General features: G+C 33.0%; 1 protein-coding gene and 1 long non-coding RNA gene across 2 annotated transcripts in view; one reads left to right on the forward strand and one right to left on the reverse strand.

The window, feature by feature from the left end:
- Positions 1 to 1,187: 1,187 nt before the first annotated feature.
- LOC133190964 (cytochrome P450 1A2-like) overlaps positions 1,188 to 26,400 on the reverse strand; it is a 90,652-nt gene continuing 65,439 nt past the window's right edge. The window contains exon 6 of the mRNA XM_061326646.1: positions 1,188 to 3,585. Coding sequence (XP_061182630.1) covers positions 3,360 to 3,585 — 226 coding nt within the window. The 3' untranslated portion in view covers positions 1,188 to 3,359. The remainder of the gene's footprint in view (positions 3,586 to 26,400) is intronic.
- On the forward strand, positions 9,934 to 26,382 carry LOC133190974 (uncharacterized). The gene is made up of 5 exons (XR_009721640.1): positions 9,934 to 10,017; positions 14,240 to 14,337; positions 14,551 to 14,647; positions 23,789 to 23,861; positions 26,028 to 26,382. It is a non-coding gene; the product is annotated as an uncharacterized LOC133190974 (long non-coding RNA).

The following is a 26,400-nucleotide window of genomic DNA, read 5'->3' on the forward strand; positions in this document are numbered from 1 at the left end:
ATCAATGAGTGAGCTTTGTCCATATTTCAGCATATGATTAGATATTCTGTCCAATCCTGGAGATTTATTATATTTGCTTATTGCCTCAGAAATTTCTGATTTAGTGATTCTATAGTCCAATTCATTGAAGTACATATTAGAGTCTAGTTTAGAAACATGTTCCTCCAAAGAAGCAATGCGCGAATTAAAACAAGCTTCACTAGTGTTTAACATATTGAAATGCTGTATCCAGTCACTATAGGATATTAAAGAACCTTTGTCATCTGCACTCTGTTTTGAGATTTTTTTTAATTAATTCCCAATACATTTTTGGGCTATTTTCATGTAATTCATCAATTTTATTAAGCATACTGTTTTTGAACTCTTCATATTTAAATTTTCGGAGTTTTGCATAATTTTTACGAAGTTTGAAGAAATGTCCTCTTACTGTAGGGTCCTTAGGGTATTTAGTAAGAATTTTTGCATATTCCAGTAAATTATTTCTTTTTTTGACTAAATCATTAACAAACCAATATTTATCATTTTTATTGTGTGTTCTTTTTTTTGTTAGATAAATTTCTCTTTTCTTTCAAAGATTGTTTAGCTGCAGAGAGAATAATATCTGTCAATTCAGCACAAGCCTTGTCTACAGAATTCTGTGTACTTTCGATAATCTGATTATTCACAAACCTATTCAGTCTCTTACTTATTTCAGTGCTTGCAAGTACTGCACAAAATTTTTCAGCTGAATTATCTTCCCATACAAATTTGGGTTTTAATTGAAATGTAGGAAGGTCACACGTTGAGGATAAAAAATAATCTGCACACATTTGCCATTCTAGTATTGAATGACAGTCTGAGAATATTGGGTTGAACTGATTTACATGAAAATACAAAAAACATGGCAAAATTTTCTCAGAGGCGATTACGTAATCTACTACACTACTCCCATTTGGTGTATAACAAGTGCATTGCCCAAAACAGTCTCCAAATACTCTACCATTCAATATCCTTAGTTGATTACCAATGCATAAATCTAATAATTGTTTGCCCCTTGCATCAATAATTTCATCTTGACTTTAACGTTGATTAATAGTTCTATCAGGTCTATAATCAGTATTGGTGGGTACATATAAACAGCTGTCATTGGATATAAAATCATTTTCATTGGATACCCTGGCATTGAAGTCACCACATAATACAACGTCTCCAAACTTTGAGTATCTATTAACATCTTTTTCAATGCAATCCAAAATATCTACCTGTAGAGCTTTATTATATGAGGACATTAATGGTGGAATATATATAACACACAAGTATAAATCATTTTTAAATCCAAAGTAATCCTTTTCAAATTTTAACCATTGAAATCTTTGTTGTTGTTTGTTAAAATTTTCACATGTTGTTTGATATATTTGTTACAAAATATTGCCAATCCTCCAAAGTATCTATTATTATTAGATATTGGTCTGCATATAGTATGACAATAAAAGGGCTCAATATTTGGAACAATAAAATCATGTCCTATATGAGTTTCCACAAAAAAGAAAATATACTTTTTCAACTGTTTAACAAATGAGGGTTCATTAAATTTGTTTTCTCCCTTATATATTAGGCCACCAACATTGAGTAGGCCAAATTTTAAACTCTTCATTCTTTTAGCAAAATTACTAAATATTAAACATATAGTATACCATGTTGACCATTAAATGAGAATTATATAATTCTTAACCTTCACTATAATTAAGACATTTTCTATGTCTATATTATATAAAAAGAAAATAAAGATCTACAAAAAGGATTTCCAGTCAGAGGAAACTTCAGTCACGTTTGTTGTATCTGGATCGTCCAACAAATTCTTGTCCACGTGATCGACGTTGTGAGTTGCTTCTGGAGCGACGTTCCACAATCATTTAGCTTTAGGGACCTATGCAACGCATATCGAAAATTGGCTGCCAGTTTGGATACCCCTTTGGTGTTGAGATGATATCCATCTTTGTTAAGTAGTGAAGTGTTTGGGCCGGAATCAATGAACATATTATGATGCTCGACAAAAGTAATGGCTTCATCATTCTCCTATAGAATCCGTTGTTTAGTGATCGCATTGACCATTTCTGCACAATTTTTGTGCGTGTCAACTCTTGGGGTCGTTAAAGATACTATTATTTTGGTAGACAGCCATCTTTGTCTGATGTATTTGATGACTTCATCAATATTTGTGCTACATTCATTAGGATCATCTCCTTTAACAACATTAGTCAATATGTGTAAAATGATAGCATCGTACTGTTGTTCACACTTTTGAAGAAATGTTTGTGCCTCTGTAATGGTGTATGTGGTAAATTTATTTACAGTTGCAGCAGGAGTCAGTTTCTCCTCCTTGATATCATTAGTATTTGAAGTTCCTAATAATAAAACTAAGGGAACAGCTCCAACTGGCTTGTCAAGTCAACTAATCTAAGCAGGATCGGGAAATGGTGTTTTGTAAACTTGTCATAATGTATTCCCTGTACCCTTATGGTACCAGTTGTAATGAAGACTGTTACGTTGAAAACAAGGTTATTCGCATGTGGTTTGTTTTCGCTGAAAATCTGTCTCACGATAGCATTTCCAGTATTTGTTGGATCCGCCCAGTTCTTTGGGGTGTCGGTCCATGTTACTTTTAACCCGGGTCTCTTTCCAATGTTATCATAATATAAAATGGATAATGCTTTAATCCATGTAAATAACCTGTTCTCAGATGTGTAAAAACATACCATTCTTGCACTCTTTTCATAGAGAGTCTGGTTTACATCTTCAAATAACAACAGTTTAGCCTTACCAGTACGTGGCTTGAATTTGGTGACAAAACATGATAACGGGTATTCAGTCATCAACTCTTTTGTGTCGAGATCAATAACAAGATCTTCGAACGCAATACTGCATAGCTCACAGGCCATTTTTTAGGTCAACAAGGTTACTTGTAGACAAAATTTACGAGATCAGTAAAAGCATTATACAATACAAATAAGAAATTATACAATGCAAATGGAAAATATAGAATACAAATGAAAAATTATACAATACAAATGATTTTTTTTACAATACAAATGGAAAATATAGAATACAAATAAGCATTATACAATCCAAATAGAAAATTATAGAATCCAAATGGAAAATTATACAATACAAATGGAAAAGACCGAATATTGCAACGTTTGACATGCCATATACACGAAGCGACGTATTTGTATTAAATTTCATTGTTAAATGTTTATGAAAAATGTCATTTACTTGGTCCTAATTAGACATACCATGTATTCAACATTCATTTATTGACGTTCAAAAATTTCTCATTGTCTTTGTGTACATCGATGCTTTTTACATGTGCCCTGGCACGCTCATTGATTGCATGAAATTTCTCGTGCTTTGAATTGTACTTGGTAATGCTGAGGCTGGAGTACGATGCCAGGCATCATTGTTCGGGGGTCAAGGTTACTTGTAGATTGACCAGACGGCTTTGTCACAGTACAAGTCTGCATCAGTGTTGCTAGGAACAGGAATATGCGGTTTTTGGCGAACACTTCCCCGATGCATGACCGTTTGCCAAACCCAAAAACCAACAGCCTTAAGTAACAAATAAATGAAACGTACATGTAATTACTAAAATACGATGTAGAATAATTTACTTTTCAATTGAATTATAATACATACATACATACATACATACATACATACATATATATATATATATATATATATATATATATATATATATATATATATATATATATATATATATATGGTAAACTTCGGTATCTCGACATCGGATATGTCGACAACCTGGGATATGTCGACATCCTTCCGCGGTCCCGGCAGTATTTACTATATAAATGATTTGCAAAAACTCTGATATGTCGACCTCGGTAATGTCGACAACCCGGGTTATCTCGACGTATATTCCCAGTCCCAAGAGCAAAATTTACCTGGCATATGTCGACATCGGCAATTTTCTGCTCCACTGAACCTAACTGTTTGTCAGATAGGGTCGCTCGTCACGCACGGACGACTCTGGGTATCTCGACGTCGTCAAAGTTTCACACCTTTCACACTCATGTTTGACTGCACGCTGTTTAATTAATTTTATAGACTGTGTTTGTAGGTGAATCCCAAGCCCCTTCGGCGTCTTTGAGAAGTTAATTGAGCTTGGGTAATATCATTGCTAAATCTACACGATTCTGCGTAAATGTACAGAATGTTATTTATATCGAAACGTAACATAACTTTTAAATTTGAAAAAAGATAACTAAATTACAATGAATAACAAACACACTGAAAAATTCAAACTAAGGAATTAAAAAAAAATGTTTTAATGATATTTTGTAGTTAAAATGTATTCAACAGGAAACAATCCAATTAACGACACGATTGACCGAATCAGCCGTAATTCGTGCATCCGTAACATCACTTCGTTAGTTTAGATACACAAATCTCTTTAAAAAAATCAATTTTAATGTACATTCTTCCTGAATGAAATAAGAAAAAAATAATCCGTATTTCATTTTTTTTTTACCGTATATCGGATGTCGACTTTATACGGTTCGAAGTTTATAGAGTGCATTTCGTATCCTGTTCTGACGAAAAGGCAAGTTACACGCGAATGCAGCTCAATGCTGTAACTCTGTGCTGAAACTTTGTGAATTTAGAAAGATTTCGATTAAGAACACGTTTTATAAACAAGATTTTTAAAATAACTTCTTAGATTTTTAATAAAAATAGAGGGAATTCTGAAATATGTTGAGATACAGTCTATATTAAAGTCATGTACATATAATAAGCTTGTCCGTTTTGCTATGCAATGCAATCTTGGACGTCAAGTCTCAACTCTGATATCTCGACACCTCGGATATCTCGACATTTTCCGATGGTCCCGTCGATGTCGAGATAACGAAGTTTACCTGTATATATATATATATATATATATATATATGACATATGGCTTTAGGAGACCAAGGAGGATATATTTTCTGGCTTAGGGAGACCACTGGATTAAGGCGACCTTTTTCGGTCTCCCTATTATTTTGACCTCATCAGTATTGCAAATGTCTTTTTATAGATAAATAAACAGTCTGCCATTAAATATTATTAATCTTTAACTCTGTTATTTAACATTTAAAAGTTGTCTAATTTCTATCATCTTCCCTAAAAAAGAAAAGAATTTATAACCTACGTATAATTTCAAAGGATAATTTTTCTGCATTTTGGAGACCATGAAAAACATGCAATTAAACAAAAAATCTAGCATATATATTTTTTCCGCTTTTGATTTGTTCAAATGAGTGTTTCTTTAACTTAGTTTTCCATGTTTTATGTTAAAAACCTAAAAAGGAAAAATATTGTAAATTTATGAACCATGTTTTGAATTCTTTAGCAAGTGCTTTCCGTCACTTGTTCCGAATGCCATCGGAATCCCCCTTCAGTTTTCAGAAAATGACCTCTGAACACCATGGATGTTGAGAAATTTGGGTAAGTAACTAAAATGATACAGTAATAAGTTGTAATTAAGAATACACAAGACAAACATTCGTTGTTTTTTTTTTTTTTTTTTTTTTTTCCTAGTAATTTAGCTTTCAAGAGGAAAAGTATGATTTTAAATAATCGTTAGACTATAGTTCGGTATATAAAATCCTGAAGGAAATTCGAAATAAAGTTAAATGAAAGGCCCCTATGTTTTTTAATTCTTTTATGCAAGTCCACAAACAAATTAAATATTTAAAGGTTAGGCCGAACGTAGAAAAAAATGATCTCGCAAGTTGACGCAGCTATTTCGAGCTTAAGAATTTAAATTAAACTTTCTGTAAACATCATGCAGGACATGATCATCATGATATAGTATAAATGAAACAGACCCTGTAAGAAAAAAAATAGCTGTAATTTAATAATTGTTTATTAATATAATGTGATCCTCTGCTAATAGAATATATATGCTGTAAAAAAAAATCTGAATCAGGGTGAAGCAGATTTGATATAATACATGGCTGAAGGAACGGGGGGGGGGGGGGGGGGCAGGCCCCCTGTAATTTTGCTGAAATTTAGGTATACTATAGAAAACATTGCTCCTTTATGCTTGGGCCCCCTCAATAATAACCTCTGATGATCTATTTTTCTTTTGCTTTTGGGCCCCCTCAATAATAACCTCTGATAATGTATTTTTCTTTTGCTTATTAAAAAATTTTTTGTTTGTAGCCACCCCCACCTGAAACTGAAAAATGTTGTTTGGTTGTGCTCACCCCACCCCCTCCAACTAAATTACGTACAGGCCTATTCTCCATCCCTGAGGTTTTCTTTCACCAAAGAAAGATTAATTGGTAACAGTTCAGATATATATAGCAATATTTACGGAAGGGAATATTCTCGTTTAATTATGAAGATGTGACAGTAACTCAGTCAAAGCCACAGTGAGTGTAACATTTATTTAATATTATTGTTAATGTTTACAAATAGTGAACTACTGATACTATGAAATTTTAATGGATATATAGAAAATATACAAGTACAACCATTTATTGTCAATCACATACATGAAAAGCTTCTTTTTTTTCAAGCAATTGGAAATTCTTCATTTTTTCATGAAATTATTTTATTTCGTATGTATGATAATTTATTTCGTATTTTAATTCAGTCAACAAATCATTGTCGCAGCCTAGTTCCCTTCATTATTTTCAGCAGTTCAGTGACAGAGATAAAATGATCATTTGAGGTTTATACCCCCCCCCCTTCCCCACCAAATGAAACTGAAAAATGTTTGGTTTTGGTCCCCTTCAACTGAAATTGATTCCTACTTACCATGCTTACAGGCTTAACTATGAAGATGTGACAGGGAGTGTAATAACAATAATTGTTCAGACGGATACGTATCAAATTTTAATGGATAGATAGAAATTAATATACAATTACAACCATTTATTATAAACTACATAAAGATAATTTTTCAAGCAATTTGAAATTCTTCATTTTTTATGATAATATTTTATTTCGTATATGTTTATAGGTTTATTCGTATCAACAAATCTGTGTACGAGTTAATAACGCAGCCTGGTTCCCTGCATTTTCAGTGACAGAGAACCAGAATAAGATTGCAGGGAAACAAGCCTCAATGTTACAAGGTGTGAGGTTTGTTTATTTTATATTTTAATTTACACTTTTTAAAAATTATTATTATTATGCAAAAATCTGTGTGCAGATGAATATTTACATTTTAATGTTATAAGTCGTTTTGTGGTTCATTTATTTGCGGTGACTGTCCCACGTGTGTTTACCTGTTTACATTCACCTACTGACCTAGTCTTCAAAATATACCTTCTGTAATCATGACTGTTGTAATCTTGTTTTTATGTTAGTTTACCGTATGTAACTTGACTGTTGTATAGATTTATAGCGATCACTGCAAGCTTTTAATATTTAGGTGAAGAGAAATTTCAGACTATCAATCACAGGCACTTGTTTCATATACGGTGCATCCCTACTTATTTTTACCACAAGATATCTAACTCAATTTCAGGCACCCCCGCTTCAAGCTCGTATTTTGTTCATGTATCATTATCAATCATTAACCTACTTTTAAATGACATCGTTTGCTTCAAGAGACTTTTTTCTTGTCAAATAAATCGTTTCAGACATCTCTGGTCGAGCCTCTTTCTTGTAAACCACTCATTTATTCCTCGAAAATTACCTCGATACATTTTAAGACTTTAGATGGGATACAACTTCCAGTTGGGGGTAGAATAAAACCAGAGACTTCCGAGTATTCCATTCCTAGGTCTCTGGTTTTATCCTTCATTTATAACCCCAACCGCAAATTTGTATCGAAAAATTACCTTGATACATTTTAAGACTTTAGATTGGATACAAATTTCATTTTTTTCACAGGTCACGAGGTTTCAACTTAAAAAATAAAAATTCTCACCGTTAAGATATGTTGGAAATTTTAGCTTGATGTGTTGATAATTTGCCAAATTATTATGTAATAAAGGGGACTTTATATGATCACCTGGCGCTGTCGCTTTAGTTACAGTCTTCACAACAATTCTTTTTCAGCACATGCCCTTCGGGCTTGTAGACCTATAATTTTTTCCCAGCCCATTCAAATTTGTACATGTCCTACTCAAAATTCTTACATTTACCAGTATTGTGCAACAAAAAAAACCCATTAGGTATAAAGGTTTTATATTAATTTTTTCAGCGTCGTAAACCAACCATGGCCTGTGATTGCCATTTTCTAAAGCGTTTTTGTTCATAAATAACTTTTGAGTTGCATGCTGGTCATTTGTTGGCCGGTTTAGCTGAACTGAATTTCTGAAATGGGATCATGACTGTAGTGCCACAGTATGTGGCATTGATGAACATCTCATAATTTAGCAAGCAACTTCGAGAAAACAAATAGGTTAAACTAAACACTTCAATGATTAGATTGACAATCATTTGACAGGTCGTATCGAGAATGTAGACAGGCAATCCATCGACATTACATATAGCAACGTTTAAGTGAATAATGGGGGTAGGACAGAATAAATGGCAAGTAAAGATCGTACAACGAAAGAAGATTCACATATGCCCTCTTCGGACATGTAATTTGGCAATTTTTACATGCCCGGCTGCAAATTTAACAGGTCCCTGGCATTGGACTCCCGGGTTATTTGGAAGACTGTTAGTTTAGTTTCATGAGGTCCGACAACATTGATTCTCAATGTCTGCTCCCTCTACCCCATACACTTATCTTGATAAAATTATATAAATGATATTATTAATTATATAAATTGATATAAATTATATAAACCGGTCTTGTTTATATAATTTTACAATGTCATAAACAGCTGCTTAAGTGCATATTATATTGTAAATGGATTATATATATAGGATTAGGGAAAGATCCTCACTTGATTATGGCAGCATATTTAGCTCGTAGGAGTTTATTATCTACCACACATGATCAATGTCACTTTTGGACGTGAATGACTTTTGACACCCTAACTTCAGTTCAAATCAACGTTAACTTTATGTGACGTCTTTCTGAATCTTTTTTGGCATGTAACTTGGGTAAAAACAATAAAGTACTCTTGATGCATTTGATTTCTCTTAGCCCGTTTAAACATTTCCAAGGTCTATACCAGTTTTTGCAGGGGCGAAACTATGTAGAAGTTGGAAAAGAAACCCATCCCCTTTTTGACGTATTTGGTTTTCGAGGGGTGAAAATTTTCAATGTTACACTCAACTACATGCAATATTTATTATATTATACTGAATATGTTTTATACAAATACAAATAATAGTGAACCTTGAGCGCATATATCTGCGCAGTCACTATTTTTTGGAATATCACCCGTCGTCAAGCAATGTTGACTGTTGCGACACTGGGCGTAGCTTCATTTTTCAGCGGATAATAGTGCTTTTTAACAAATGTTTCTTGACGAATCAGATTAATTCATCTAATATACCTGAAAGTACAATATTAATTAATTGTCATCATTTTCCTATATTAGCATTTTTACTGGTAATGGTTTTGAAATGATAGGAACATGCACTGTTCAAAAAGTCTTAAAATGTTGTTTTGGCTCAATTTCTTTGTTAGATTACTTTGTTGAACTAAGGCAGGTCAATTAAAGTAACATGATCCTATAGATTCCATGTACATTTAGTACTGTAATGTAGACAAATTTATTGTTCTCACAAGTAGTTCTCAAACATTGATTTAAGTTGGTCTCCTGAAGGATGTAATAATGCAATTGGTCTGCTTAAGGTACAGTGTATAATATAGACATGCATATTTTATTTTGAATTTGTATTATGTCAATCATTAGAAATATGTGGATCTTAATTAAAAAACATTGTTTTCATTAGAATTTAAGATATGTATAATAGGCATATATTCTTCATGCTTTTCCATAGTTAAGTCCTTTTTTACAGGGTCTCTGCTAGAATCATATGGACCCCAGTGTAACAAATCTATGGAAAGAGAGAAAATCTCAGCTCAAGGGTCAACATGTCTTTATTCCAAGAAAGGTAAATTGATAATTTTTTCTGCTAAAATACTCTTTTATAAATTGTAATATCAATGCAAAAGAATGAACAAACAATGTACCTAACAACATTTTGAAAATGAAAGTGCAATAACTGTTAATAATTATGATCAATTGAATGAATGTTAATAATCCAATCAAAGTCCTTGTTGTATATCATTTTTGCTAGGGCTGTGTATTGAGCAAAAAAAAAAAAAAAAGAAAGACATTTTTTAATGCGATATGCAATATATTGAATTCTTTAACAATTCTGTCAAAAAAGTCTTATAAATCATTATGCATGAATTTTATAAAAATAATAATTGTTTTTTACTCATTTTTAATTTTTTGTCTCAACGTCTTTAAAAATTACACTTCAAATTCAAACTTTTCTTGACTGTAAAATCAACATGTTAAGTAAAGTTGTCTATGTATTTTTATGATTTTGTAATAATCATCTAAGATGTGCTACCTCCTTAATGATTATATCATTTTTGATCAGTTTTAATTCAAAACAGTTAAATATAATCTTTGGTGATTGAAATTCCCAACTTTTTCACAGAATTACATAAAAAACTGTCTGCCCAAAATGTATTGGAATTAATTTATTTTTAGCTCACCTGAGCCAAAGGCTCAAGTGAGCTTTTCTGATCAAAATTTGTCCGTTGTCTGTCGTCGTTGTCGTCTTTGTTGTTGTTGTAAACTTTTCACATTTTCATCTTCTTCTCAAGAACCACTGGGCCAATTTCAACCAAACTTGCCATAAAGCATCCTTGGGTAAAGGGGATTCAAGTTTGTTCAAATGAAGGGCCACACCCTCTTTCAAGGGGAGATAATTAAGAATTAGTGAAAATTTAGTGGTATCTTTTAAAAATCTTCTTTTCAAGAACCACTGGGCTGTAAAAGTTGAAACTTAGGTGAGACCTTCATTACATAGTGTAGATTCAAGTTTGTTCAAATCATGACCCCCAGGGGTAGGATGGGGCCACAAGGGGGGATCAAAGTTTTACATAGGAATATGTAGAAAAAAAAATCTTTAAAAATCTTTTTCTTAAGAACAACAAAGCCACAATTAGGCATATTGATATGGAATTATCCTCAGGTAGTGTAGATTCAAGTTTGTACAAAATCATGACCCCCCCCCCCGGGCGGGGGGGGGGGGGGCACAATGGGGAATCAAAATTTTACATAGGAATTTATAGAAAAAAAATCTTTAAAAATCTTTCTCTCAAGAACAACAAAGCCACAATTAGTCATATTGATATGGAATCATTCTCAGGTAGTGTAGATTAAATTTTGTACAAATCATGACCCCCAGGGGTAGGGTGGGGCCACAATGGGGGATCAAAATTTTACATAGAAATATGTACAAAAATCTTGAAAAATCTTCTTCTCAAGAACAACAAAGTCACAATTAGTCATATTGATGTGGATTCATCCTCAGGTAGCGAAGATTCAAGTTTGTATCAAATCATGACCCCTCGGGGTAGGGTGGGGCCACAAGGGGCGGTCAAAGTTTTACATAGGAATATACAGAAAAAAAACTTGAAAAATCTTCTTCTCAAGAACAGCAAAGCCTTGTTAAGTCATATTGATATGGAAGCATTCTCAGATAGTGTAGATTTAACTTTGTTCAAATCATGACCCCCAGGGTTAGGGTGGTGCCACAATTGAGGATCAAAGTTTTACATAGGAATACATAGGAAAAAAACTTCAAAAATCTTCTTCTCAAGAACAGCAAAGTCATGTTTAGTCATATTGATATGGAAGCATCCTCAGGTAGTTTAGATTCAAGTTTGTTCAAATGATTGGGGGGGGGGTTAGGGAGGGTCCACAATGGGGGATCAAATTTTTAACAAGGGAATATATAGGAAAAAAATCTTTTAAAATCTTCTGCTCAAGAACAGTAAAGCCATTTGTTATATTGATATGGAAGCATCCTCAGGTAGTTCAAAATCCAAGCCCCCTCCCCTTTAAACTTCTCAATACTGAAGTGATTTGTGCTTTTTCCTAGCCAATGTGCTCAGGTGAGCGATGTGGCCCATGGGCCTCTTGTTTTTGATACAATATATTCATTAATCTAGATATGTATCAATATGTTTGATGCAGCCCTAATTTTTGCTGGTTCATAAAATAACTAAAAAATAAACAAATGCCAAATGTTGGCATGGTTGGCATTGCAACTGTATCTTACACATTCAAATCAGGCCATTCTTACGAGTTTTGGAACATGTTGGGTTCTTCACTAGTGCCGCTACTACAGAGAAGACAGCTTGTTTTCAAACTGTGTCATTCAAAGTTTCAATATATGAGAAACACAACAAATCTGAATGCTTAGCCATTACACTAAATGATGAATCTACTTTATTGTGTTATTTATTGACATTTGACAATCATGATTTATAAATCATTTTGAAATTTTATATGTATCATATCATAAGGTCTGTGTATTATCCCAACCCTATATACCTACATATCACGATGTATCATTTCAGCATTTATTTGTTAGTTTCTATGTTCAAGATTGCTTTTGAGAATTTTTTTACTCATATTGAGATGCCACTGTCCCACATGCCTGCTAACGTGGAAACAAAACTCCCCTCTGTAACAAAAGAGTGCACCAATGGAGATAATCTCAAAACTTGTGTAGTAGGATCAACTCCTAACAATGCACCACTTTTCAGCATTTATATTCATTGCTTAAGGGTTTATTCTTACTAATGAAATAAGTTGTGGTGATCAGACTTGTCGAAATCCGTCGGTCCTGTCGGCAAGGCCGATAAAAATTTGTCTGGACCGATAACTCTCAAGAAAATGTCGGTCCAAATGACCGTTTGAAAAAAATCTCGAGTGAAGCAAATTTTAAAAAGATCGGGTTTGTGGTGCGCAGGTGAAAGTCACAGAAACAGCAGAAATGGCCGTGTGGTGACGATGGTCGATTAAATTTGTTACAGCAAAGACATAAAACGTGCCATTTATGTCTCTGATTAAAGATTCTCTATTCTAAGAAAAGAAACTTGTGAGATTGAAGGCTGTTGAAAATAATAAACGGCATTTTAGTGCAGTTTTTATTTTACTTTCTCAGCGTCAAAATAAAGTACGTATATCTGGTCTGACAAAACTTCGTCCGGTCCAGCAGAACATTTGACTTTGTCAGACCAAATGTCTGACAGTGATTTCAAAATTTCGACAAGTCTGGGTGATGCATATATTTACTGTAAGACATTTGTAATAATGAAGCATTTGTGAGATATACCTTTTATCAGTTATTTACAAACAAGGCATTTGAAGAGGACGAGCACAGTGCATTTTTTTTTTCTGAAGTTAAGGTGATTTTAAGCAAAAGAACATTTCTTGTCCATATTTAGAAAGCAAAATATTTTGACCTAGTTTGAAGTTTTTTAAACCCATTAAACTTAATTGTTAAAAAATTAAGTATGTAAACTAAATTTTGAATAAAGAGTTGGTCCTCTGTGTAAAACTTGCTCTGTGAGCAAGTTGAAATTACAACGCCTTTCATGATTCCTTCACAAAAAATGGGGTGATGACCCACAATATTAATAAATTATAGGTTTTAAATAATATTTTATATTTCATAAATTAAACAGTGAAATTTACAAAAAAAAAGAAAAAAAAATTATTCATTTTTAAACTGTTGTTACATTTAGGCATGTGGGTATATGTACATATCCTGTTAAAGTCTTTGTGTATCACATTATATCATGATATACTTCAGACAAATTAGTACACCCGTAGTTTTGAATACAATTCATACATTGATTTCATTTGCCACAATGGTCTCTTTAATATTGCAATAATGCATTTGGTCTTCCTAATGCATGTATAATGCAGGTACTGTATATACTCTGTGTCCAACTTATAGGTGAGTCGTAAAAAGATTAGTATTTTGAAACCAGGTTAAAACATCAGAGCATTGATTTGAAATTGTCAATTGATTCTGGCAAAAAGTTGTACCAATTTATAAGCGGGTCAATAGCAAATCCCTCCAAAATAACCTCAAAAAATACAACTGACTTATAGGTGGACCACCTTATAGGCAAGTATATATACGGTATAGTTTTTGTTGAATTTTGCTAACAGCAAAACAGTACTATATATGAATAATGAATTTTGGAAAAAAGAGATTATTAAGTTTAATGATGCATGTATGTAGTATAGAAATATTGTTCATATGCCTGTACATGGTACAAATATGCATTTTACAGAGTGTACATATGCCAGAATCATATGGACCCCAGACTGGCCCTGGTGATTCCGTAAAGAAAATAGAGGAAAAATCAGTGCTTGTGCTCATTGGACAAAGGTAAATAGATTTATTTCATAAAACTAAACATGTAAATTACTAGGATATTAAAATATCACAATTAAAATACATGTACTGATTTATATATATATGGATATCAGTTGGTCTCCTTGATAGAGTTAAATGCATTTGTTATCCCTTTTAAGTGGATCATTTAAATATTATGCAGTTTATTTAGAAGCTCTTTATTATCTGCACTGTTCACTTTTACAGGGTGTATGCCAGAATTTTTCAAGAACAGTCCGAATCTGACATGGAAAAAATGAAGAAAAACAGCCTTCCTGTTTATAAATCTACATTCTGACAAAGGGTAATTTTGTTTAGTTCAATTAGAAGTGCACATTTAATTTCAGTTGCTTTCCTTAATGATATACTATAGCATTTTTATTCCCTTATGAACAATATGTATACTTGTAAAGCATGTATCACAAAATCTTCTGCAAACAAAGTTTTGGGTGTATAGTGTTTGTTGTTTAACGTCCCTCTTGAGAATTTTTCACTCATATGGAGACGCCACCACTTGTCGGTGGAGAGCTGCAAATTTTTGTCCTATACTCAGCACTTACGGCCATTGAGCATTGAGGGATCTTTATCGAGCCAGCACCTACTATGACATGGGACCTCGGTTAATACCTCTGTCTCATCTGAAGAACGGGTCTCCACGTCCCACAGTGGGATTCAAACTCGCGATGTAAGGATCAGCTTCTTTCTCACTTTCTTACTCTAGAGTAGACGCTCTAACCACTGCATCTGCTCTACTTTGGCAACTTTGGGTGTATATAAGCATAGGAATCATCATGTCCATCTGTCTGTTCATGTGCTTGGCCACTTTAATGATTAGCTTTTTTGTTCCAATTCTGGCTGAGATAAATTGATTTAAGTCATCTAAATACAAACAAATTAAGGGAAATTACTATGGTATTGGAATGAACATTTTGGAATACTGTCTAATTGTTCCATTGTAGTTGGTTTCTTTAATGTTGAAATAATGCATCTGGTCTTCCTAATGCATGGCATACACTGTATGCATGTGTAATGTTAAAGTTGGCTGAATGTAAAACAGTTCTTGCATTATGACAAAGGTAAATAGATTTAGTTCATGTAACTAAACATGTAAATTATTAGAGTATTAAAATCTCAAGTTTTGAATACTGATTTACATGTGAAGAGTAGTTGGTCTCCTTAATGCAGTAATAATACATTTGGTCTCCCTTATGCGTACTGTATATTATATAAATTTAATGACTGACATGTACGAGGGTTGATCCAAAAGTTCGTGGAATTTCTTCATATTTTATTTATTTATTAGTGAAAGTGGTTGAATACTGATTTACATGTGGATAGTAGTTGGTCTCCTTAATGCAGTAATAATACATTTGGTCTCCCTTATGCATACTGTATATTATATAAATTTAATGACTGACATGTACGAGGGTTGATCCAAAAGTTCGTGGAATTTCTTCTAGTGTTGTACCGATAATCAGAAAACATTGATTGTCGACAAAAAATGCTACCAATTCCGATGATCGATTATAGTTTTTCATAATCGATCAGCGGAAACATACTTCTAATACAATACATTCCAGAATTATCCATTTCTGGTTTAAAATTTATTTCTTCTTAATGAAAGAAAATGGCATCTGCATCTGATACTAGCCAACTAGCATGAAGCAGAGGTGATTAAGAACCGAAGATGCATATATAGGGCTTAAAAATAATTATTTTTGTTTCCTGTAATAACCCGACCGACCCATTCAATTTACCCCCGGGTGAATTTTTTTTTCTGCCAAATCTGTGTTTGCTCTTTGGTTTGATCAATCAGCTGATTCTTTTTATTCAAAAAAATATTAATTGTATATCTTTTATTTGAGATATAAAATATGCAACTTAGTCAACATTCACCTTAAATATAAAGAGTGATCAATTCCCCCCACAACTTTTTGAAGTTCGTTTTCTGCCGCTAGGCAGCCATGTTGGGTGTCCACTGTAAATATTTTTAGGTCTAGAAAGTGTAAAAGAAGCAAAACAACAAAGAAAATAATACATTATGTATTTTATATATTCATGTTAAAGAAATAAATGAAATTATTGTAATAGTCTGCTTTTTGTATACAAAACTATGAAGAATTACGATTATAATTGGTGAAATCACATCAGAAGCAGTAACCGATTCCAACCGATTATCGATTATGAAAATAACCGATGTCTCATCACTAATTTCTTCATATTTTTTTTAATTTATTAGTGAAAGCGGTTGAATACTGATTTACATGTGGAGAGTAGTTGGTCTCCTTAATGCAGTAAGAAGACATTTGGTCTCCCTTATGCATACAGTATATTATATAAATTTAATGACTGACATGTATGAGGATTGATCCGAAAGTTCATGGAATTTCTTCTTATTTTATTTATTTATTAGTGAAAGTGGTTGAATACTGATTTACATATGGATAGTGGTTGGTCTCCTTAATGCAGTAATAATACATTTGGTCTCCCTTATGCATACGGTATATTATATAAATTTAATGACTGACATGTACGAGGATTGATCCAAAAGTTCATGGAATTTCTTCTTATTTTATTTATTTATTAGTGAAAGTGGTTGAAAATTACAAATAAGAATATAGACACTTGTTGAATTTTTTAAATAAAAAAATATTTTAAATATTAATGATAGTAACTCTATGGCAGTTGCCATAGCAAAGGATGTTTTAAAATGCAGGGGAGACATTTACTCGTTCATTATCATTTTAATTCTTAATACGTGAAATAAGAAAAAACCTGCACTAAGTAGCAAATAAAATGAGAATTTTGTCATTATTACGATTGCTTGACCACTAATATACCTGTCTGTGAGAGTTTTACTGATTTAACCTGATATTTAGATTATTAGTTGATGATTTCTTGTTATACCCCCCGCAAACGAAGTTTAGGGGGGGTATATTGGAATCAGCATGTCCGTCTGTCTGTCCGTCTGTCTGTCCGTCTGTCTGTAGACGAGATTTTGTCCTGACCATTTCTTGGAAACTGTTGGAAGGATTTGTCTGAAAATTTGTACACTTATTATTCGTCATATGAAGGTGTGCACCTGGTATCTTCATTATGATTGGGTAATTTTTCTGCATTTTACAGGTGTTTTTTCATTTTTATTATGTGGTTTTGTCTGGATCTGTTCCCAGAAACTATTGCATAGATTTGTATGAAAATTTGTACACTTATTATTTACCATATGAAGATGTGCACCTGGTATTTTCAACATTATTTGATAATTTTTCTGCATTTTACAGGTGTTTTTTTTTTTTAAATTTTTATTGACTTAGTCATTTCAGGTTCATGTCTAAGGTTTGAGACATAGAATCTAGAACATCTGTACAAAAATGTGAACTACAGCTTAAAACTACTCATTAGAACTAAAAAAAAAACCCACAAAGTATTAAAAACAGTTTTTACATTACACAGCAGATAGTGTAAATCCATTTGTCCCTTGGGAGTAATGAGTGGACATGCATCCAGTTAAAGATTAATTAATGAGTTCAGTGTGGGAAGCTGTTAGGGCATCTCTGATCAGGCAGGTCTTATCTATATCTCCGGGGAATTGGGCAGAAAGAAATAAAGATCTCTGTTGTCTAAGTCTCTTAATTGTTATTTATGTCTGTCAAAATACATAGTTACTAAAACCAGCCTTTTATTTTTAAAATGAGTTTGATATAAAGGTATTAAAATCAATTTGATTTTGTATAATTAATTATTTTTTTTTTTCAACAATCAATTTGCAGAGTGTCATGTCTCACAAAGATGACAGATAGTTGCAAACTATTTTTTCATTGTAATAAAAAACACTGTAATTATTAGTGTTGATATTTTATTAGGCTGCACCTTAGTTTCATTCAATAAAATAAAGTGCCCCACCACAGCATTATACGCCCATCAAATATTGTTAAATTATCATAAACAGTTTAGATTCAATTGGTCGAATGACATCTTAGTGAGACAAGGCAGTCTGCAATTTGTTGTAAAGATATAAAAATTCAAATAAAAAATGTACAATAAATAATTAGTTTAAATTATATTATACAATATCATATAAGTTTTAATTATTATAAACAATATCAAATTAGTTTTAATTACATCAAATTTATCTTGAAAGTAAGACTAGCCAACAAGAACAATTCAATACAACACAAGCAATTAATTAAGAGACTGATTCCTTTTGCCCATTTCCCAAGAGATGTAGATAACACCTGCTTGATCAGAGATGCTCTACCAGTTATCACCTCACACTAAACTCATTAATTTATCTCTAATTTGACATGCAATTTTCTGCTATCAAAATTTTCCTTGACCAGTGCCTGATCATTACACCCATGGGAGAGGTGGAATTTTTCTTGTTACAGATTGCTGTAAAGAACATAATGAAAAAAATAAGACTAAATAATAAGCCGGACATGAAAAAGCTAACAGACGGACGGAGGGACATGAACGCTATAACATAATACGTCCCGTCTTAAGACGGACATATAAAAAATATAATGAGTAATTAAATTTTCACTGGAAATGTTTAAGGAAATTGTGAACACCTCTCACATCTAGAAAACATTAGTGATTTGGTACTTTCTCTGAAAAACCCAGCGGGGGGTATTTGTCCCTATTGGACAGTTCTAGTTCATCTTTTAATTGTTAGAGAATGTCACATTTCAGTCAAGTTATAAGTTTTGTTAAAATCTTAGGAACACTCTGACTTAAAGGGGTATACTACTGATACAGGATGGAGAAAAATGCATTTAGCAACTGATTTTCCAGTGGCGTGAGAAATTTAAGAACAATAGAACTTCCATGAGGTTGATCAAAGGTGTGGCTGCTTTTGGAGGGTCTGTTTTTCTCATAGACAAATTAAGCGTTGATGGATGTTGACCGCTGACGTACTGTGCTGGACTTTGCTACTGAAATTGGAACATCATATGGAAAGATGGGGAGTATTTTTGAAATATGAGTGTAATATAAAGATAAGTCGATTGGTGTGAGAGGATACCCAGGCTTTTCTTGAGAGAAAAAAGGAGAAAAAGGCAGAAAATTCTGTAGAATTACTTAGTTGAATTGAACATGAGGGTGAGATGCTCCTATAACATGACATGACATACTTAACTTGACGTTACGTCGAAGTCTCCCCCGGATTTTACAACTATCAGTGTTCAGAAAGCTCATGTGACCTTATTGGTAATTGGAATGTGGTGAAATTTTCCAGTATTGTTGCATAATGACTCTATATTATAAATATGCCTATTGTTTGCTTTCATCAAATCACAATAAAATTTTAGAAATAATTAAATTCCATGAACTTTTGGATCAACCCTCGTATTAGAAAAAAGATGGATCCAAGATTGAACAGGTTATAATTCACCTGAGTCATTTAAATTACTTATTGCTATCTATTTTTGTTCAGTCATCATGTGTCAAGTATTGTCTGTAAACTATTGAACATTTTCAGCTTCTTTTCTGGAACCAGTTTCAACTAATTTCTCGGTCGAAGTACTGTATAGGGGATTAATTTCAGGGGTTGTATTTTCATGTTTTTCTCTCCTCTGACACGATCGCGGTTTGTTGAATTCGTGGAATCGGTATATAATAAAGGTTACATGTACCTCCCTTCAATGTCTATATCCGTTTAATCCATAGCATAGCTAGAAGGCATTAATCAGCGTTATGTATTCACTTCATGAACAACAGGGTAGATTTATATATACATCAGCAAGTTTGATAGTTATTTGAATTATTTTTTAAAACCAAAATGTCGATAAAAACATGATAATGCAGGTAACAAATACACGTCGTAACATAGTTACGTACGGGTATTCAAAACCCATGACCCTAGTGTTTTGATTGATGAAACGTCATGTAGCGTTGGCTATTAAAACAGTTTTTTTTTTTTTTACAATACAGGTTATTATCTGCTGAGTGATCTAAATTAATGTCAAGCGTGATAATTAAAATAATTGAATGACAAGTACGATTCGTAATTACTGAAAAGACCATGCACTGAACGTATATTTACCTATCGTAGTCTATTCTCAAATTTCCAAATATAACATGTAGGTTATTGAAAACTTATTCACTGTTTCTTGAATTCACGGATTTATTCACACCGTGAATATAGCGAATATTAACACCGCGAGTTATTTTCCCCCTATACAATATACAGACATAATATAGAAATGATTTTATCGACTTTCTCAATCTATCATGAATTTAAAAATGTAAATATAAGCATTTAATTGTAAGTATTAAACATTTAGCATCTCATAACCAGAGTTGGAAATTACTGACTGCCCGAGGCAGTCTGTTTTTCAGGTAGGCAGGGACAAACTTTAGATTAACCTCGGTGGTTGGGGTCATTTAAACAGGTAGTTCCTGTTTTCCTTTTTTTTTTTCAGGATATAGTAAGTCTATAGAAATTAAGTAAAATATAGTATATCAAAGGAACACTTCTAGTTAAAAATATGAGATGACCTATAGGACCAATATTGGTTTCAGTCTTTAGAAAAAGCTTATCGATATATGTTCCGGTCACTGACTTTAGGTCACATGTGTGTAGTTTCTTGTTTCTCATGTATTGCTTCAGTTCTACATTAATGGTAATCTAACAACCAAGCTTTATGATAAACTTGATGACTTTAACTTTTCAATCGTCAACTTTCCTTACTTATTCAGCAATATACCTTCATCACCTGCATACGGGGTTTATATCTCTCAGTTGATTCGATACGCAAGAGCATCCTCTATGTATGAACAATTTTTAAAACGAGGTAAGTTATTGACAAACAAATTGCTGAAACAAGAATATCAGCAGTCTTGTTTAAAGTCATCATTTTGTAAGTTCTATGGTCGATACAATGACCTTGTCAGCAAATACAATTTATCATTAAGTAAAATGCTGACTGACATTTTTCATACTTATTGTTAGGCCATTATTTACACACTGAATTGTGTATGGATTTTTCCATTGTTTCCCAGTCGTGACAAGGAGCACACAGCAGGTGTGACTTGTCTGCAGGGGATGCTCACTTCTCCATGGCACCTGATCCCACCTCTGATGTTTTGGAGGTCCGTGATTGCTCTGCTCCTATTTTGTTTTTTTTGATGGGCTTTTGAGCTTGAATACTGATTGTTATCTCGATATATTTCATTCTACTCAACTGTGTGTTCATGTGATCCTACCTCAGTATTTACAGAATGATACATCCTTTGTTTGAAGGTCATTCTTGATGTCTGACTGAGTAATGGCAACGGGACATAAAACCTTAACTGACCTTACCACATTCTTTTCTAATCTGAAAACCCTCATGCATTTTTAGCATAACATATCGCCAATGCACACATTTTTCCCAAGGAATGAACTGCATCTACTCTGCATAGAACAGTATCTCTCCCACTGGCACAACAGTACTATTGCACATCATTATGTTCTTGAAAGGCAAACACAGCAATTATTGCTCGGCATGATTTCTTTTTGTGACACCTGCAGTACCGAGTAACACAAAGTGAATGATTCATGTCCTCGAACAAAGTGTGCTTACAATGAGGTTTAGTTCCGGTTGATTGCGTTTAGTTAAAGAGAATTTATGATCTGCATTTCCATAGATGTCTTTTATATCAACACCAAACATGCATTTAAGGAAGAAAATATATTAAGTAAAATGCAAAAGCCTGTATTAAAAAATCAAAGGACAAGTGCACTTAAGCAATGCTTAATGGGCCCTTTTTCAGTGCCGTATTACTTTAGAATGTACATGTATTACCAAATTGTTCTCTTTTGGTAATAATTAAACACAAGTGGACATTTCTAATTAAAATCACATTAAAACATCACATAAATCAGCATGGATTTGAAACAAATGAATTTTTTAAATGCCTATAGATACCCCAAATCCGAAAAAGTCGTACCAAACCTATTTTGAGTTTTGTTTATTTAAATCAAGGGGAGGAGACATTTAAATCAGACACTTGAACAATCTGATGGTGGATCATTGACAGGCGCGTTTGCTGAATGATACTTCTTGTGCTATTTTACCTGAGAAAAAAATCGAATGAAGTTGTATAGATACCTGTATCCATAGTGATCAAACTAAGAAATTTGCATGCTTGCATTTGAAATAATACAATAAGTATTAACATTAGTTCCTTTAAACTTTAAAATGAAAAAAAGTGTATTTAGGTGGCTTTCAATACCAGTACCATTGTCTTGCATGAATGTTAAAAATGTTTGACACTAATTTATGATGACATTTTAACGACACTAAACTCTCCTAACCATCCTGTGTTCCTAAAACCAAAAATATACAAACTTCTCTATGCGGCTTGACTTTGATATAATGATACAAAACGTGGCTATGTTTTACAGTGAGCATCTTTGAGGAATGTTTACCTGGGTAGAACTCACGTGACTACCAGTATTTTAAAAAATATATTCCACGGGTGGGTTCAACATAGGTCATACAGGTAAATAGCTCTTGCTTGTTATAGGAAAAACATTGAACTTTTCATACATTTTTAATATTTAAAGTACAAGCCTAATCATGTACAAATTTCCTACTTTCACACAAGTTTTATAAATGTATAATGCGTTTTTTGTCAATCGCACAAGTTTTTACAATGTTAGGCTGACAATAAACAAAAGCTTTGAAATGAATGACCATCCTCGATTTACTATAGAAAATCATGAATATCGGCTGACCCCCTACCACATTGTATGGCTTTGCTCTTTGTATATTCATGAATTTCAGATAAAATTTGTTGAATCTTTTGGTTTAGATATCAATTAATGATCTGAGATGGAAAATTATGCTTAATTTAATTCTTCATTTTTTCACATTTTACTGGGGCCCGTAAGTGCACTCGTTCTTTAGTGTTTATACAGGTAAAAAGTTTGAAAAAATAAAAATGTGCCAACAAATGGTTTCGAACCAGGACACTAAAAATGTTCATGGTAAGAGTCTGCGGTCTATCGCTCTGGGCTATGCTGACTATGAGGACATTTGTAATAAATATAAACCAGTATGATAGAAATAGGTTTTCACGTTTTTTGTAGGGTTTTTTTTTTATGAATTTCGACCCTAGGCACCTCTAAAAGAACCTTGTTTTAAATAATTGCTTACTAGATCAAAATCTATCAAAATTTCATAATTTAATTTAGGGGCAGGCAAAGGGTGATTATATTGCATCTATCGGGTATAATTTTCTTATCAGAAAATTGTAGAGATATGCAAGGTTAATTAATGACAACATTTATTTTTCCTTTTTGCCTAATACTTTTATGATTTTCACTAATAAATTGATTATTGAAAAAAGCCTTTAATATGACTGCTGATTTTATCTCCATCTGTTAATTTTCAACACCTTTTCTCATGATTATAGTAGATAGAGAACAGATTATGATTTCTTACATTTACTTTTACAGATCATTTCCTTGAGATAGGTGGAACCAACAGTCAAATACAGACACTTTTAAGAAAAGTAAAAATCTGGCTCAGGTAAAAAAAAAAAATCATTTACAGTTTTAACAATTAGTAATTTTACCTTAATTAACTGGAACAAGGTATGTTTGTGAAAAGCTATGCACCCGGCGGCAACAAAGTTCGAAAAAGCTTTTTTTAGCATATAGGTCACAGTCAAGGTCACAAGGTCATTGACCTTGGTGTCATTTGAAAGAACTTAATGAGTGGAGTATGCATACCAAATATGAAGTCTCTCTCTCTCATGGTTCAAAAGTTATGGTGAAGGTTAAAGTTGACAACAGACAGACAGGACAAAAACAATATGCGCCCCCGATCTATCGATCCGGGCGCATAAAAATCTCATTTGACGAAATACAGGTCAAGAATGAAGAGTTTAAAGCCTAGCAGGGATTTTGGTCAATCATTACAGGTAATCTGCAGTCCCTCTCGAGAATTTTACACTCGTATGGAGACGCCACCACTTGCCAGTGGAAAGCTGCAAATTCTGTCCTATACTCTGCACTCATTGCCATTGAGCAGTGAGGGGTCTTTTTCATGCCAGCACCTACTGTGACACAGGACCTTGGTTTATAAGGTCTCATCTGAAGGACTGGTCTCCGTGTCCCACAGTGGGATTCAAACCTGCGACATAAGGATCAACTCCTTACTTCGCGACCATGGCGCCACGCTTGTGACTAGCTCAGTTTTAAAGAAATCATTCAAGATATTTTTTATCAAACTTAATATGCTGATACATATATAATAAGTAAGACCTATTCAACTATTTCAAAAACTTTTGACCTTTCCTGTGACCTTGACCTCACTTTCCTTCAATTTGCACTTTGCATGGTTTTAAAACCATTTAAAGTATTGAAATCTAAGGTTATGCATCTATACATAATTTGGTGAGAATTTATCATCTATATCCATTTTTTTTAGATTTCAATTTCAATTTTAAAGAAACTTTTCAAGATATTCTCATCAAACTTCATACACTAACACAAAATTTCATGTTGCATTACTATACACTCGGCGAGCATACATGTCCTTCTAGTGTATTGCTATTTCTGTTGTTTGTTTACTTCCGGTCAGTAAGTGCCCCCTAGGGGCAAGCCCCAGTCCTGTTTTCTTTTCCAGGGTTGCAACAGCGCCCCCTAGAAAAACAAGTTGCACCATCTAATCAAATCGTGTTTTGTGCTGCTTTATGCCAATGAAATTAAGGCTAGACAGCATATGTATTATATTCTGACCAATGGGGTTGCCGTATTTTCAAATAATTAGGATAGACTTACCACTTCAGCATTCCTTTCATCACTGAAGTGATATACATGGTCAAAAATTGACTAACTTTCATTTTTGTGTCAACTGCAGAGCAGAACAACACTTAGAGATCACTTTACCTGGTGTCTGTCTGTCCGTCTGTCACACCTTATAGCTCCAAAAATTTGAGAGGCAGGGTTTTGATAATTAGCATTTATATATGTTTTTGAGCTCATGATACTATACTTTGAAACTGTATGAAATTCAGTTACCACACAAACTTATATTTAAAGACTATGAAAATACATTGGGATCAGTATTCCACAATGAATCGTGTTGACTGACAAAGTGACAATTAAAGTAAAGACAGTCTGAAATTCCTTTCCTCCGAGGATTGTTGGAAGCACCTACATGTGTATTAATAAAATGATAAATAGTTATTCATCATAATTTCAATTTAATTATTCATTTGAGGACTGGGGAACCATATTTTCTTTGATTGCCAGATTCTATCCCAGTCTTTTACTTTTGGATCCTTTTTTTCCCTTGCAGGCAAATGCATGAACCTCCATGCTAATATTAAATTAATAGCTGACCACTCTTAGATTTATTTACCTCTTTAATGACGATACCTAGCAGGTGACATATACATTCCTTGAAACACTCTAGTTCCTATTTGATTTTCACTAATATAAAGATTATTGAAAAAAGACTAAGGTGCCCTATAGTGATCAGTCTATTCATTCATCTGTCTGTCAAATACACATATCCCTTGTTCAGAATACAGGTGACTCTAAATACTTCAAAACTTTATATTTTTTAATTAGATACATGTAGCTGCTTTGGAACATCTGAAAGGTCTATAATATTATCACTAGTTTTACTAATTTTCTTCATGTAAGTTGAATATATTTTAAACTTTTAAATTTTTATTTTTTCCAGGTAAGAAAGAAATTCAGGAGTTCTTAAATTGCCCTTGGAGTTCTTGGATTGCATCAAACTGCTAAAAGACCTCAACAAAAACAGCGTCTTGAAAATAAAAATGAAAAATATTCAGAGAAAAAAAAATGATGAAAGAGCCACTAAAAATCTTCAAGCCTTTGAGCTGAAATCTGGAAGTCAATCTGTGGACTTTACTAGTATGTCTTACTAAGTCATCATTTGTGTATAATAAATACACTAAACTGTAAACACTTGTTAAAATGTGTATAATTTTTAGATATAATTTGTAGCTCACAGACTTCAATAGTTTCATGTAATTTAAGTAATAATGAAAATTTCCTGTTGTCTAGCTAGATTAGAAATTATTATTGTC

Source organism: Saccostrea echinata, unplaced genomic scaffold, assembly GCF_033153115.1.
Source record: "Saccostrea echinata isolate AGI-Se365-2 ecotype Australia unplaced genomic scaffold, CSIRO_AGI_Sech_v1 ptg000001l, whole genome shotgun sequence".
Taxonomy (NCBI): Eukaryota; Metazoa; Mollusca; class Bivalvia; order Ostreida; family Ostreidae; genus Saccostrea; species Saccostrea echinata.